At 27.2% G+C, this 14,599-nt stretch overlaps 1 protein-coding gene across 2 annotated transcripts in view; it reads right to left on the bottom strand.

Moving 5' to 3' along the window:
- The window catches only part of LOC132951049 (inverted formin-2-like), a 39,600-nt gene extending 25,617 nt beyond the window's left edge, over positions 1-13,983 (bottom strand). For both annotated transcript variants that reach the window (XM_061022741.1, XM_061022742.1), the window contains exons 1-2: positions 13,771-13,983; positions 5,775-5,910 (exon numbers count right to left, since the gene is read on the bottom strand). In XM_061022741.1, the coding sequence (XP_060878724.1) occupies positions 5,775-5,841 (67 nt within the window). In that variant the 5' untranslated portion in view covers positions 5,842-5,910; positions 13,771-13,983. The remainder of the gene's footprint in view (positions 1-5,774; positions 5,911-13,770) is intronic.
- Between the last annotated feature and the right edge of the window lie 616 nt (positions 13,984-14,599).

Raw genomic sequence — 14,599 nt, 5'->3', positions numbered from 1 at the left:
TTTATAATAATATTATTTAAAGTTTTGATAAGAGGAGTGATGTTGTGATGAGTGACATTTGTGGTAATAAGGTAACCGATTAGAGTATTCTCTTATCTAAACTTTGATTGCTTAAAATGTAAAATATAAAAGTATTTTGTTAAATATTGGGTACATAAAAAAAATAGGAAAAGTGGTCTGCTTCAGATTATAAAATAAAATAAGTGTCATTTAAAAATTTAAAACTGATGTTGTAAGTTAACGAATTTCAAAAAGAAAATTCCCAAGAAAGTGAATACTATTCAAAATACTGAATGATGCAAGAAATAAGAATCACTGTGTACCTATAATAATCTACAGTATATAATTTATAACACAAATTCAATAAGCGGAAGATATATTATGAAAAGGTTACATTATTTCCTAACATTTATATGTGGATACTGGATAGTTATATAGGTAGGTAACCTAGTAGATATTTTGATTATATTGCGCAAAAATGTCAATTAGTGACGTTAAATTCGTATCTATTCAACAACCATACATTGGCATGCCGGCGTGTTAAAAGGATTTACCTTATAAGGAATAATCACGTTAAGAAACAAAAAATGTATATCTATAATCACAGGTAAGTAGGTGTGTTTATTATATATTTATATATATAGCGATCTGTATGCTATATGAACTAGGCATATCCAATAAGAATATGTAAATAGTTAACGGTAAAGTGAAGGAAATTATGACAAAATAAACATAAAATGGCTTGGATACAAATTATCCATATTGTACTGATTTTTCTATTTTATTTTAGCGTGGGGAGTTTTATGGTTGCTTTAAATATTGAAAAATAATTTTTCTGAATATTATGTGTTATTGTTAAGCAACTGTAACGGCTGTTTGAATATTATTAGGATGGCAATGAAACTGTAAAACAAAACGTATACAATTCGTTGAAGAGATTACATAAAAATATGGGCAACACTGAAGAAAATATACACGGCAAGAGTTTGAACTGTTCGGTCTATGGGTCTGTAGGTGTTAAAACTGGTTTTTTTTTTGCCAAGCATGATCCGCGTGACGTCACACAATGAAGTCCAGCTACTTGATATAATATACACGCGGTTTCATTGAAATTTCTAATCAGTATGACAGTACCTATTAGTAAGGAAAAATGATTATCTTTGTTGCAATTGCATAACTTTAATTTTCATAAAGCGTAATTGCACAAATTAATTGATAAAATTAAACTATACCTACACTTTTAGAACCCTAAATCAATTAATGAATACTTATAAGAGGTCAACTACTTAATAGTACCACAAACCTACCTATAATAATTTGTACATTTAATAAAAAAAAAAAATAAATGATAAAATAATATCATCTCAAAATATCTTACAAGTAAATTACAGTAAACTAGTAAAGTAAACATTAGAGCAATATATTTAATCATAAGATCAATTTTTTTTATACACCCACTGCTGAATGAGTTTGATATTATGTATGTATAATATAATGATTATAATGTAATATAATATAATTAATATATAGTATACTTAAGATATACTTGAGATATAAACTAGTCATAATTGTAACTAAAAGTACCTGCATTATTATTCGTCCAATTATTATCATGGTAAATATAAATATATAATATTAATTGTTTAACAAATTTAAAAATAATAAATCTGCTGTAGACGATAGTATAAAAAAGTCATTATTATTAATAATTATAATGTCTAAAAATTATACATTAATATTTCATATTGCAAAAAAAAATTAACTAATCATGTTTTGTTATAAAAATTAAAATAGTTAAAAAACTAAAAAAAAAAACTCTTCTAATTTCACATTACAAATCAGTAAAATCAATTAATAATGCATCATTTTAATATAGACTAGAAGTACGCCAAGTAACATATTACGTAGAGCTTGATAAGTACTTGTTTGGAATATAAATAACCCGACTCTTTTTTTAAATATTTAGACGAAAAAAATATTAGGTACCTACTTTTATTAAAATAATTAGAATTGACTGGCTTGAGTATTAATTGTATATAGAGTGATTTACGAAGCATACGCTCATTGCTCCTCACCCCATTTTTTCCTTTAATATACATTGCTTCGCTCAAATATTTTAAAATAGTAGTTTCGTTCGCCACGCAAATGGTCAATGGTCATTGATCCAGGGGCGCCATTTGGGGGGGGGGGGGGCAGGGTATACTTTGACTCCCCTATTTTTTTCTGTGTCTTATTGGCCTGGATTAAAATTTAGAATGCGCCGACGCATCCCGAGCCCAATTTTTCCCACTCTTGCACTCGATCGTGCATGACGGTCGCCGATCAAAACTGTACAACAAGTATACACAAATTTCAAATAAATTGTACGTAAACACGTATATTATAGTGATGCTAGTTGGAACTGGCTGTATATTATAGTTCACAACGGACTGACGGCACTGCATGCACGTCGCGCACCGGCAGTTGTTGTTGTTGGGGGGGGGGGGGGGTATCCAGTATAAACAATATCTGTATTAACTATTTTTAAAAAAGTGGCCTGACAAAAAAAATTGGCCTGCTTAAATTTTGGCACCCCTATAATAAAACTCAAATGGCGCCCCTACATTGATCATCTTTAATAACAAGGCATTCGCATACAAGACGTATACAACCTAAAAAAAAAGAGAAGGGTAACAATGGGAAAAGCAACTCTTATTTATAACATAATGTGTACATATTATTATATAATATATAGGTATGTACTATGTATGATATATTATATAGTTAGATAATAGATATAATTTATATAGAATGATAGATATAGTAATATACGGTTGGTCAGTCGTTAAACAATTTTTTTTCCAAAAATAGGTATTGCATTATACCATATACATTAATACATATATATTATATGTATATAATAATTATAATAATACACACGTGTACCAACCTACCCAATTTAAAAACCTACAGTGCCCTCCCCACCCCAATGGCCTATGTTGCCGCGGGTTACCCAATTAAAAAAAAAAAAAACTATAATAATATTATATCATTTTTTATTGTTATTAACAACTTAATATAAGTCAATACCGAATACGACAAGCCATACAATGATAAGTAAGTGGAATACATAGTTTAAAATTAGTCTAAATATTTTGAACATTTATACCTATACAGAAAATAATAATTTATTTAAACACGCGCGTGATGACAAAAAGTGTCAAATCCCATTTATGATTCATACGATTAATATGTTACCTACTACAAAATAACTAAAATATCTAATTTTGTCAAAGTTGATCTTTAAACACTTACAAAAAAAATAGTGCCAACTGCAAATGTATTTTAGATGTTTTGAATTGCTTTAAGGACAACTTATGAGGAACTTGGTATTAAGAGGATCTGAGGATGTTACACGTAGTTTGTAGTGATTAAACATGGTTTGCGTTAACGAATACAGCAGACTACCTATAAAATAGTTTGGAAATTGTTGTGATTTTGACTATTTAAATAAGCTATGACGCTTATTATGCTAAATCGTGAATCGTGATTATTTATTTGGTGCTCATGTCTTCCACCACCTTTATCGCTCCACTCGGAATCTAAAAACGACTACCACATTTTTCACCCGAGTCACTGTCTTTTGAGTTTTGACCCCCCCCCCCTCCGCATTAAGACATCACGGAATATAATTATACCATAGTAATGACAATCTATTAATTTTAAATATAAATAAATAGTTTTGTATATAGAGAAATTATTATTTACCTAACCATGATAAATAACGTTTTTAAACTATTTTTCCGGTACTGTTATATGATTTTATTTCGTGTTAGCTTGAAGCATGAATGGTGATTCAAACAACAGCTATATTCGTTAAATGTATTGAAATTTTATATGAAGAAGTTAGTAATCCCTTATAACGGCTATATCGGGTTCATGGGTCAATATTTTTAATGGTCAGTTTTGAATTCCAAAAGCGTGTTTCAATACCCGATAATTATTATGTTATTTTGTTAAGACAAAAAAAAATGAATCGTATCTTTTAATGCCATCTCTGAATCTATTGATCAAAATATTCATGAATTACTTTCACTAAAAATGTAAAAAACGAAAAATTACAAACATTGTAAGACTTCGAAATCTTATCTACCCATACCTACATTTAATTTACATAACTATTAAACTATGTATAACGCTTATAAATTATCGCGTAAGAACTTATCTTAATTACTTTTGTTTTGATTTTTTTTTAAGTTGAATAAATTATTTTATTATTTTAAATATAATATATATATATATTAGTTTCTAATCGTTACAAAATACAATAGTCTATATTTTGGAATCGAGAACATGTTTAAAGGTTTTTGTTTAAATCGAGCTGCTGGCGTTTTTATGTAAACACTCCTTGTTAAATTACGTCAGTATACTGGACATAATCGGATCGGTTTATAACAAACAAGTTTCCCTTTCTTGCGACCTTAAAATGTCCAGTACAATTTTTGATTCAAGGTAGGTAATTTCAAATTTTTAAAAACAATGTATACCTACATTTTAGTTGAATTACATTTTTGATTTGATTAATTATTATAATAGCTAGTTTACTAATAAAGTAGAATTACAACATATTTGGTAAACCAATAAGCCGGCATTAGGTAGCATCCGTCTTCCATCAAATACTAACAACTATAAATTCAACCGATTATAAAATAACATAGGTACCATCGTGTTTGTAAATCATCATTATATTTTGTATTAAAAATGTAACTGTTTATTATATGTAAACAAAGATATCCATTGTTTTTCAAACAATTATTCGATTTAAATAATATAAAATCTACGGTGATTTTAATAGGAGTATAATATTATGTATAATTATTAATGTTACTATAATAATATTCATCCAAGATACTCAATAAAAATATTTAATTTTAAACTACATCACATGTAAGTGTAACCTTAAAGGGTTTTTTTCAAGGTCGATAATATCTGAATGTTAAAAATAATTGATATTATCTTTTAGGCCGCAAGCTCTGAATTTATAAATGAAATATAATATGTAAAATTTATTTTGTGAGTCCTTATTAATAGTTTTCTATACCTACGTCGCCACGTCGGTACACTGCAGTGTACACTGTACAGTTTTATTCGACAAACAATGATCTTAATTTGTACCAATTAATACCAATAACGCCCCAAGGTAGGATTTGCTACTTAACACGCAACCCAGAATATTTCCCTGACGTGTCTTATAATCTTTTACTATATCAACGTGATAGGTTTGAGAAATGTTACTCGTAGTACACGACAGTAGTTGTAGGTATAATCATTTTATTATATTAGGTATAAACCTGCTCAGATACTTTGTTTCAGTGACGTATTAGTAATTATGAAATAAACTAATTTCGATTATTTTCGACGTTAGATTTTTATACGTAGGTAGGCAATGACCTTCCAAAAAAAAATATGCAAAAAATGTACACAATATTGTAATTTAGTATATACCGTGTGTCCGCGAAAGCTGGGTACACTCTATATAAATCTGCAGTTACCTACCTACATCACTCGGTGTCCTAAACATATTTTAGAATTCTGTCTGAGGGAGATTGATAATAGAATAGCCTAGTTCCATGTCCTACAAACGGAATTCAAAAATATTTATAAGGCACTGAGTAATATGTGTAATTTAAGTATACAGTATACTCGGTTTTTGCAAGCATACGGTATATTATATGGATATATATTTATATAAAAGTATTTGATACCTATCATTGCTTAGAAAAAAAATTAATTACCTGTAGCTAGTTTCGCTGTGTACTCTGGGTTTTCAACGATGTAATCAAGTCCTATTCTAGACTCCATGTCTAGATTCTGGTACTCTTCCGAGCAGCCATTCCGAACAATGCTTTTGTTATTATTGCAAATAGTTATCTACAAAACAAGAAAAAAAATATTCAGTATTTAAAATATTAAAATTCCATTCACAGATACCACACAGACTGGCCTATATAAACACTTGACATTAGCTAAATGTCTATAACAACGCGGTAAGCCGTAAACCTATATAAGCATGAAGTGAAAGTGACAATATTCAGCGATTTTGAAGATCAACACTATGACAGAATTACCAAAGAATTATCTTTTAGAAACAGAATATATTTTTACACGTCCGTAAAATTTAGCTAACGTACCATATATAATCTAGTCACAGTTGGGTACTGTATAATGCTAGAACATTATAGGTTTTAATTTACGATTACATTAAAACGATACAGGCATATTGCAGCTATATGCCAACATCGTACATATAAAAATGTACAGAATCAATAAAACATTTTTCTTCGTATAAATTAATAATTGGATATAATATTAGTTGTTAACATTACGTTACTAGCATGTATAACAAATGCGCTAAAGAATACGCGTGGTGTTATCAAATTAAATGATTATTCAAATCCGACTGCACGATGATGTACGTATGGCGTGCTTATGCAAGTCTTATTTATTTTGCTGGTTTGATTCAAATTTAAATGCTTTAAGTGTTTATACGTAATAAACATATTACCGGTCAAACGGTTTGTGCGTAAATTCTCTCTTTCCCGAGTGGCATTGAACGACACTAAAACACGACTAAGCCTCATGACCAGACATGGTAGTTACTGGAATAATATTATCATCACGCGTGTTGCAACTTCTTTTTTTCGTGTCAATCTTCGTCAAGGACGCCACCGTATCCGTTTAATGTATATAATAATATGATTGTTTATATGAGATTTGGTATGACATATTTCAAAAAAAAAAAAAGATTATTTACTTTAAGGTACCGGAAAAGTCAACAATTGAATTTGAAATGATATAAGTACTTATGAGTTGTATACTTGTACGAGCAATAAATATATTGTACAGACATTGATTTTTAAACCGTCGAGATGGTCTTCAAAATTACTTTAAAGTAACTCTAAGGAAATTAATAATACGAGTACCTACGTAGGTTTGCAGAATTATAGTGTTTTTGTAATACGAATATATATACATGCAGTATGTGTAGTTGCGAATTCGAGACAGACTGTAAGAAAAATCTGTATGCGAACGAGTGGGTGTCTTCCAACGACCAAAAGGAGTGGCTATGTAATTGTGAAGTCATCATTGAGAGCTATAGAAGAACGAACAGTCGTTAGAAATGTGTATAGAAATAAACTAATGATATTATTACATACACCAGAATTGAGTAATCATTGATAAAGTATAATATAATAACAATATATTCTTCAAATTATTATGAAAAAAAAATCGTATCTAAATAAAATGGTCATTGATCGTGAATATACACTTGTAAAATACAATATTGTCATTCAATAATTATAGGCTTTATGATAATATAATTGCTCTTTTAAATTTATAGCGATACTGAACACACGATAAGTACCGCATAATCTAACACAGTAACATTATTATCGAAGAAATCTAGTGAAGTGGACTATACGACAGAACTACACACTAAGTGATAGATGGATAGTAAACTGTAAAGTGTTTCGGCCGACCACAACACCCACATATTTTCTCATTACACGTGTCTTGTCTTTTGAGTAAAATATTTTGACACCTATAAAAATGTAATCTCTATACTACCTTCCTACAGGTTTTGATCGTTCATAACCACAAAATAACATTGAATAAATACATAATGTAATATTTCTCTTTAACAATTGTACGCTATAGATCGATGTTGCTGCTCATATAGCCTATAGGAGTCAGCGAAGTACCTGTATAGCAATATATTTGGGGTGTATTGTCTTGTGCACTACCTACAATATGCTAATATATAAACAGTGGTCATAAAAAATACCATCGACGTGTTAAGTTATAAAAAAAATATTGTATACACCGCAACGATTTTAAACACTTTCTTTCAAGGATATAAGTAAACAGGACCTATATTGTCTGCAATATAGACAAGACTTAAAGTTGCAACCAATGAGCTCAATAGGTAAAATATATTCACCTTTTACCATTTTTAACCATTACTTTTAGAGTTACAAGGCTTGGAGCATTTACCCTACTTAAGCCAAATCTATGTATGTGATTGTGATATTGGTATATTCAATTGTAAACATTGTGCGGCCGAATCGGGAGAGAAATCCTAAGACAATAGACAATGAATCAATTTTCAAGTAGCTTATAGTTGCTGAAACTAAACGCAGTTTTGGTCCCGAGAACCCAATGCACTTTTATTGTATGTATTGCGTACGTGACATAATAGGTGGCCGGCGATTTAAACGAGGGTAAATGAAGTGGATGCATGAAGTCGATGGACTATAAGGTTCAATGGACACCTAATTATTATTAGAATTTTTCTATTTATTATACTAAACGTTACTATAGTTCAGGAAGTCTATCTCTTTTCGGTTTATTAGCCACGTAACTGTTTCTGATATATTGTTAAAACATAAAATATTGTTTTAATATTCCTGATACGCAATGTAGAAGTGACAAATTGGCCATTGTTTTCGACCGTTCACGTCAACGGAACAGGAAGTTTATGACGTCCACAAGATGAGAAACAATGAAAAAAAAAATATTAATAAATGCAACGCCTATCCCCTACTCAGTGAATTTTCATTATTGGCTTAAAAAACGATTTTTCCCCTAAAATATCTACAGCTATTATTACTGTGAACAATCAATATATTTGAATATAAATAATAATTAATTTCCTCGATTGTTCTAGTATAATACTCATTTCTTCTTAATATATAAAATTATATATACCTAATAAGCGTAAACAAAATCGAAATCATGGTAAGACATTCATGACACAATGTGTAAGTTACTAATTATGCTAATTAACATCTGGTGAAAAATTAACCACAATGACTTTATTGTAACTACCAACAGTATACGACGGATAATAAATTATTTTACATATAAATATTAAAATCAGAAAGTTATTTAACACAATAATTGCTTGGAAATGTATTCAACCTTCTTTTGAAAGTTATAATTATACATAAACATTATCGACTATTCTAATCTTTTTGGAAACTTCCAATAACAATAACAGCAAAATGAATTAGCATACACAATTTACATTTAACAAAAATAAATATACCTACTATAATATTATGTGTCTACATGTACCTATCGTATATTGTATACAAGTATATACAGTATAGGTACACTAGTCAGTATAGTCACTACAGTATAGTAATACGCGTGTATAATGTTTATTTTAGTATTCGTATATCATATTATATGCTTCTGCTCTTAATATTAATTAAGTCATTTATATTCCTTGAATTCTATCGTGAAAGACAACTTAAGTCCTGAATGCACTAGCACGTACTTCTGACAATCTTACGGGTCCCTTTTCAAGAAACCCTATTGAAATCAAACACCAGATGTACTTCTACTATATTATAGTTTTTGTATATACAATATTCATATTATAATATGAGAACATATATTTTGAATTATTTTTTACGAGTTGTAGACACTAAAAAAATAATAACACTAAATAACCATAATTTACTCTTATTTTTATGGGTTTTAAAGTTGGTTTTTAAAAAGTATTGTTCAACTCAAATCGGTTATACTTACCTAATTACGTATTATTTTATGTTATTAACACGCACATAATACACGAATAACACTTGTAAAATATATACTCCTGGATCTTCATTGAATAAAAATATGTTCCACAAAGATTTAATAATTTCAAGTGGTGAAGTGATATAGTTTCCATCAACACACTATTTTTAATGACTTCATTTTTGGAGAACATCCTATACTTTATTGGTACTTGAAAATAATAACATAAGTTAAACCGATTTTCATGTATTATGTGCAAATAATATATAATACGAGAGCCAAGTGCTATAGTATATTATTTTTATATAGTCAATAGTTTTGAATATTGTACACATATTATAGTGTAATATTTATATAATATAATGAATTTATATAAGTTATAGTCATACAGGCATACTAAACAATATAATTTAAATAATACTATAATATGTATTACTGTATTAGGTATAGGTACTGTAATCGAAATAGATGTCATTGTTTATTCTAATAAATAAATGAAACTCTTATAAGTTATTATTAAAATAATATAATAATAATTATAATAGTAGATATAATGTACCTATATATTACGTATAGTTAATAAGCTATATAACTAAAAATTTAAGTATTATATTTTTAATTTTTGTAGTCTTAATAATGTAAAAATAATAACGATCAATCCATATGTTTGTATTATTTGCAGTAGGTAACTTGCCAACATGTGTGTAAAATAGACATTCAATAGTAAATCGTATTTATATATAATATAATTCTAATATAGGATTTAGTTTAGGATATCGCAATGTTCTATGTTGGATTTGTGTCAAATACAAAATAGTAAGGTCGAACGACAGTTGTTAGTGGCGGTGAGTGGTAGTAGGCGAGCCAGAGGAGCCCTTATTTGGAAACTGGCCGTCTGTCCGTCCCGTCCTTTAATATTGTTATTATAACGCCAACCTTGCCCCCAACACAAACGGCTAGTATTAGTCATCTTCATTAATCAAATATGCTTAAAATGTTTAACTTAGTGCTATATTATTGGTATTAACACAGGAAGTCGTATAATAAAAATGGAGATCTAAAGGAAACCAATAAAATTCCAATAACTATTCCATTATACTATATTTTATTACATTATATTGTAAGATATAATTGTTATTTTTGAGTATTCGAAGTATTTGGAAAATATTTATTTCATTTTGTTTGATTATATATCTTTACGTTTGTTACCTCATGGTAAAATTAATATGACATTCATATAGATAAAAGTAGGTTTGATTTGTCATTCAAGTACAAAATGAAGTCATATTTTATTTTATCTTAACTTTAATAAAAATTATATTTATTAAAATATTCCGATTTTTTTTTTATTACTTATTATAATCATAGCTATTTTTTAAATATTGAGTTTGGACAATTGGTAGATATGATTACATCGTTATACAACTGTTTATAAATAATTAATGTATAGTATTAATTTTAGTTTAGGGATGTAATGTCGTAAACGTATTTAAATATAAACACTAAGACACAAACATATTATTTTAAAAGTGATAAATATTTAGTAAAAATAACTAAAAATCATTGATTATATATTAAGCTTATATTCACGTTTCAAAGATGATCTTTCAAATATCATTATAGTATTACTACAGTAATACAGGAATATAAAAAAAAAATAAAATTATTAATTGAATCAAATATGTTAAGGTAAAGATAGTAATTTATTGAGTATTAATTATGCTGTATATAATATATATTGATATAAATATTAAACATACCTATATAATATTATAATATGTAAATAATATGTTATAAAAAAAATATAAAAGTTTAACGTAGGCATATTTAATATTAAAAAATAATTAATATCTATAGTCAATAAATATTTATTTTTTTCAATATTAAAAATTGAGATTTACGATTTTCAAATTAATTTATACAATATAGGCATGTAAAACAATTTAAAACTAATTTCATGAGACCGTAATTTGAAAAATGGTAAACATAAGTTATGTCGTTATGTCGAGTTAGATAGAGTTTAAGTACCTCATTCGTTTTGAAAATATATTTTAATAGGTACAGCTTATAAAATGTAATATTGTATATATAAATGTATAATCCATAAATACTAGATATGAATATATAAAATCATGTGGACAATTTTAATAATTAAAAAATGTTCTTAGTAATTTTATTATTTTTATATCCAGTTTGTTAATACAAACTCTATTCTTGAGCAATAAATATCTCGAATTTTCGCAAATTTACATAGGAAGTACTGCCTACGTAATGCCTCACGTGACTCGGCCCCAACGTATCAAAACGTATGGTAAATTAATAACTTTAATTTTAACAGTAAATCTGATGGTATAGCCAGAATTTGTTTATGGAGTGATTTATTGCACATTGGCTATAATTGAAGTAATAATTTAACTAAAAGGTAATGTAAATCATAAAAACTAAAAATATATGGCGTAAAGGCGTAAAGCGTTTATAAAAACATTGAATTTAGTTAAAAAGTGTAATTTTGTATGAAAAAAACTACAAATACAACTAAGGAAGTGTATACAATAACCAGTTTTTACTCGCTACAACTCAATGACGAGTTACAAATTTAATAAAATAATAAAAATAGTGTTGGCAGAGGGTGTGTCTTGATAATATAGTTTGACGGGCCCCTTTTGACTCTTGATGTCCGGTCGTTTACACTGTCAGCCTGTCAGCTAATAATTCGGCTTGTTGGGATTTCAAAGAAAAAGGACAGTATAAACGTATTATAAACGAACATTAAATGGCAATATAGAACCTTTTTATAATCGAAATTGCCTATAAGCATACAAAACCACAGTACACAGTTTACATTCTACGCATAATATTGAGTTAGTATAATCAAACCTACGTGCATACTGAATCCAATACATGTATCCTATGGGCATTTACATAATTTCTATTTCTATTAATTATACAACGTAGGTACCTACCGTTCGTATATAGGTACTCATAACACATTATAGCAATTATGTTATACAAATACTAACAACCGGCTTGTTGATTAATATTGTTTTATTTATAATAATATTTATTAAGATACATTTTGAAAGAAGTGTAATAAATTTTAATAAATTTAATCGATCCACTTATTGGTAACAAAATATTTTTTAGCTTTCACTGCGATGTTGTACAAAGCAGGACATACAAAATAAATAAAAAAATTATAATATCATTATCATCAAAAAGTACATTTTGTTCGGCTTAACTGTTACCAAGTAATAACAACAAAATACTACAATAATATTATTATTATTATTATTTTTTATATAATCGTTAATTCATTATGATGCTAATTATTGCTTTCTTTAAATAATGTAGCACTTAAAAAAATATAAATCCTCAATATTTATAAAAATCTACTTTTGATTGAATTTTCTAAGCTATCAAATGTTTTGTGCATTGATATTATTACAATAATAATATTTTATTATAAAATAGGAATATTATTAAAATACATAATCAAAAAATATTAACAATTCTTGTGAAATTGAAATTTACAATAATTCAGACTTCATACGACATATTATTAGTGCCTAATCCTTTCTGTTTGTGATTTATATCAGTTAATTATTCCTCCAATTATTATTAAATATTCTTATTATATTAAATAAATCAATAACATAATCTATTTTATTTAAAATATTATATTCTTAAAATACCTACATCGAAAAACTATTTTTATTTAACCACAAATTATATTCTTTCAGTACTAGGACATTGTATTAACTATTATATATATATTAACAATACCTATATATCGCATGTATAAATATGTAAATTTACACTTTGATAAAATAAAAATAAAAACACAAAACATGTTCAGATAAAGATAAATAGTTGTGTATGCAGTATTGTGCTAAAGATAAAATTCTATACCACAATAACCAGTATTTTAGCAAGACATTTAAAAACAAGAAAAAAGCAAGACATGGCTCCATGTAGATAGGTATCTTTATTTTTTTATTTAACTAAAGAGTCAAATATTTTTAATATATCATTTTAGATATTTATATAATTATATTATTACTACATTTACTATATTGATAAATGTAAGAAGTTACATAAGTACTCAAATTTCACTATAATAATATTAATTTTTATAAACAAAATATAATAAAATAATGTAGTTCATTAGTTCATTAATAATTACAAATATAGTTGGGTACATACCAAAGAAATTTCTGAATATTATGTTTATCGTTTTGGTATTCACAACACTTTTTCTAAAAAATAACAAAGATAATATCAAAATATTTGCTCACAAAAAAAAAAGTGAATAATATTAATACGCGTAGGTAAATGAATATCAAGTTGTATGCGAGGAACGGGTTAAATCAAAAACGAACGTGTTGATCGGATCGGTATAAGAAACAAACTGTTGCTAAGGCGCCATCCGAGAAGACACCTACATGTGTTCCTTGATATTGTTCAAGTATACAACTGTTCCCTTTCCACAATATACTAGTTTCGAATGTTTTCATTTATTGGAAAAAATAATTAACAACGTGCAAGTGTTTACGTTTAGTATATTATATAAAATGTATTGTAATATAATATCTTACACGTACTTAATATTAATTATGTATTTATGTTAAATACTTTACTTATCATTTGTTATATTTATGTTTTTTGTAGAAATAATGTGTGAGTAAGTAGTACATACTGTAAACTGTAGAGGATATAAGATTTGAATAATAATGCTTATTAGATATCACAGAAAAAGAAAGATTAAAAATTAGTTGGTACAGATCATTCTTACAGTTTATATTATTTAAAATAAATATCTTGTTTTGGTTAAACATTGCAACAATCGATAAGTTTAAAAATAAATTAAACCTATATAATACCTATTATAAAATAATATGGTTTATACATTTGAAATATTTTAGTTTTTATTTAATGATTGCATTGTGTTAGTATCCTTTTTATGATCTTCAATTTCATACAATTATTACCTATTTTAAAATTGGTAACTTTACTCACTTTAGGTACCTACTGA

Source organism: Metopolophium dirhodum, chromosome 8 (assembly GCF_019925205.1).
Source record: "Metopolophium dirhodum isolate CAU chromosome 8, ASM1992520v1, whole genome shotgun sequence".
NCBI classification, from domain to species: domain Eukaryota; kingdom Metazoa; phylum Arthropoda; class Insecta; order Hemiptera; family Aphididae; genus Metopolophium; species Metopolophium dirhodum.
Note: the sequence above shows the minus strand (reverse complement) of the source record. Positions and strands in the feature narration are given on the sequence as shown.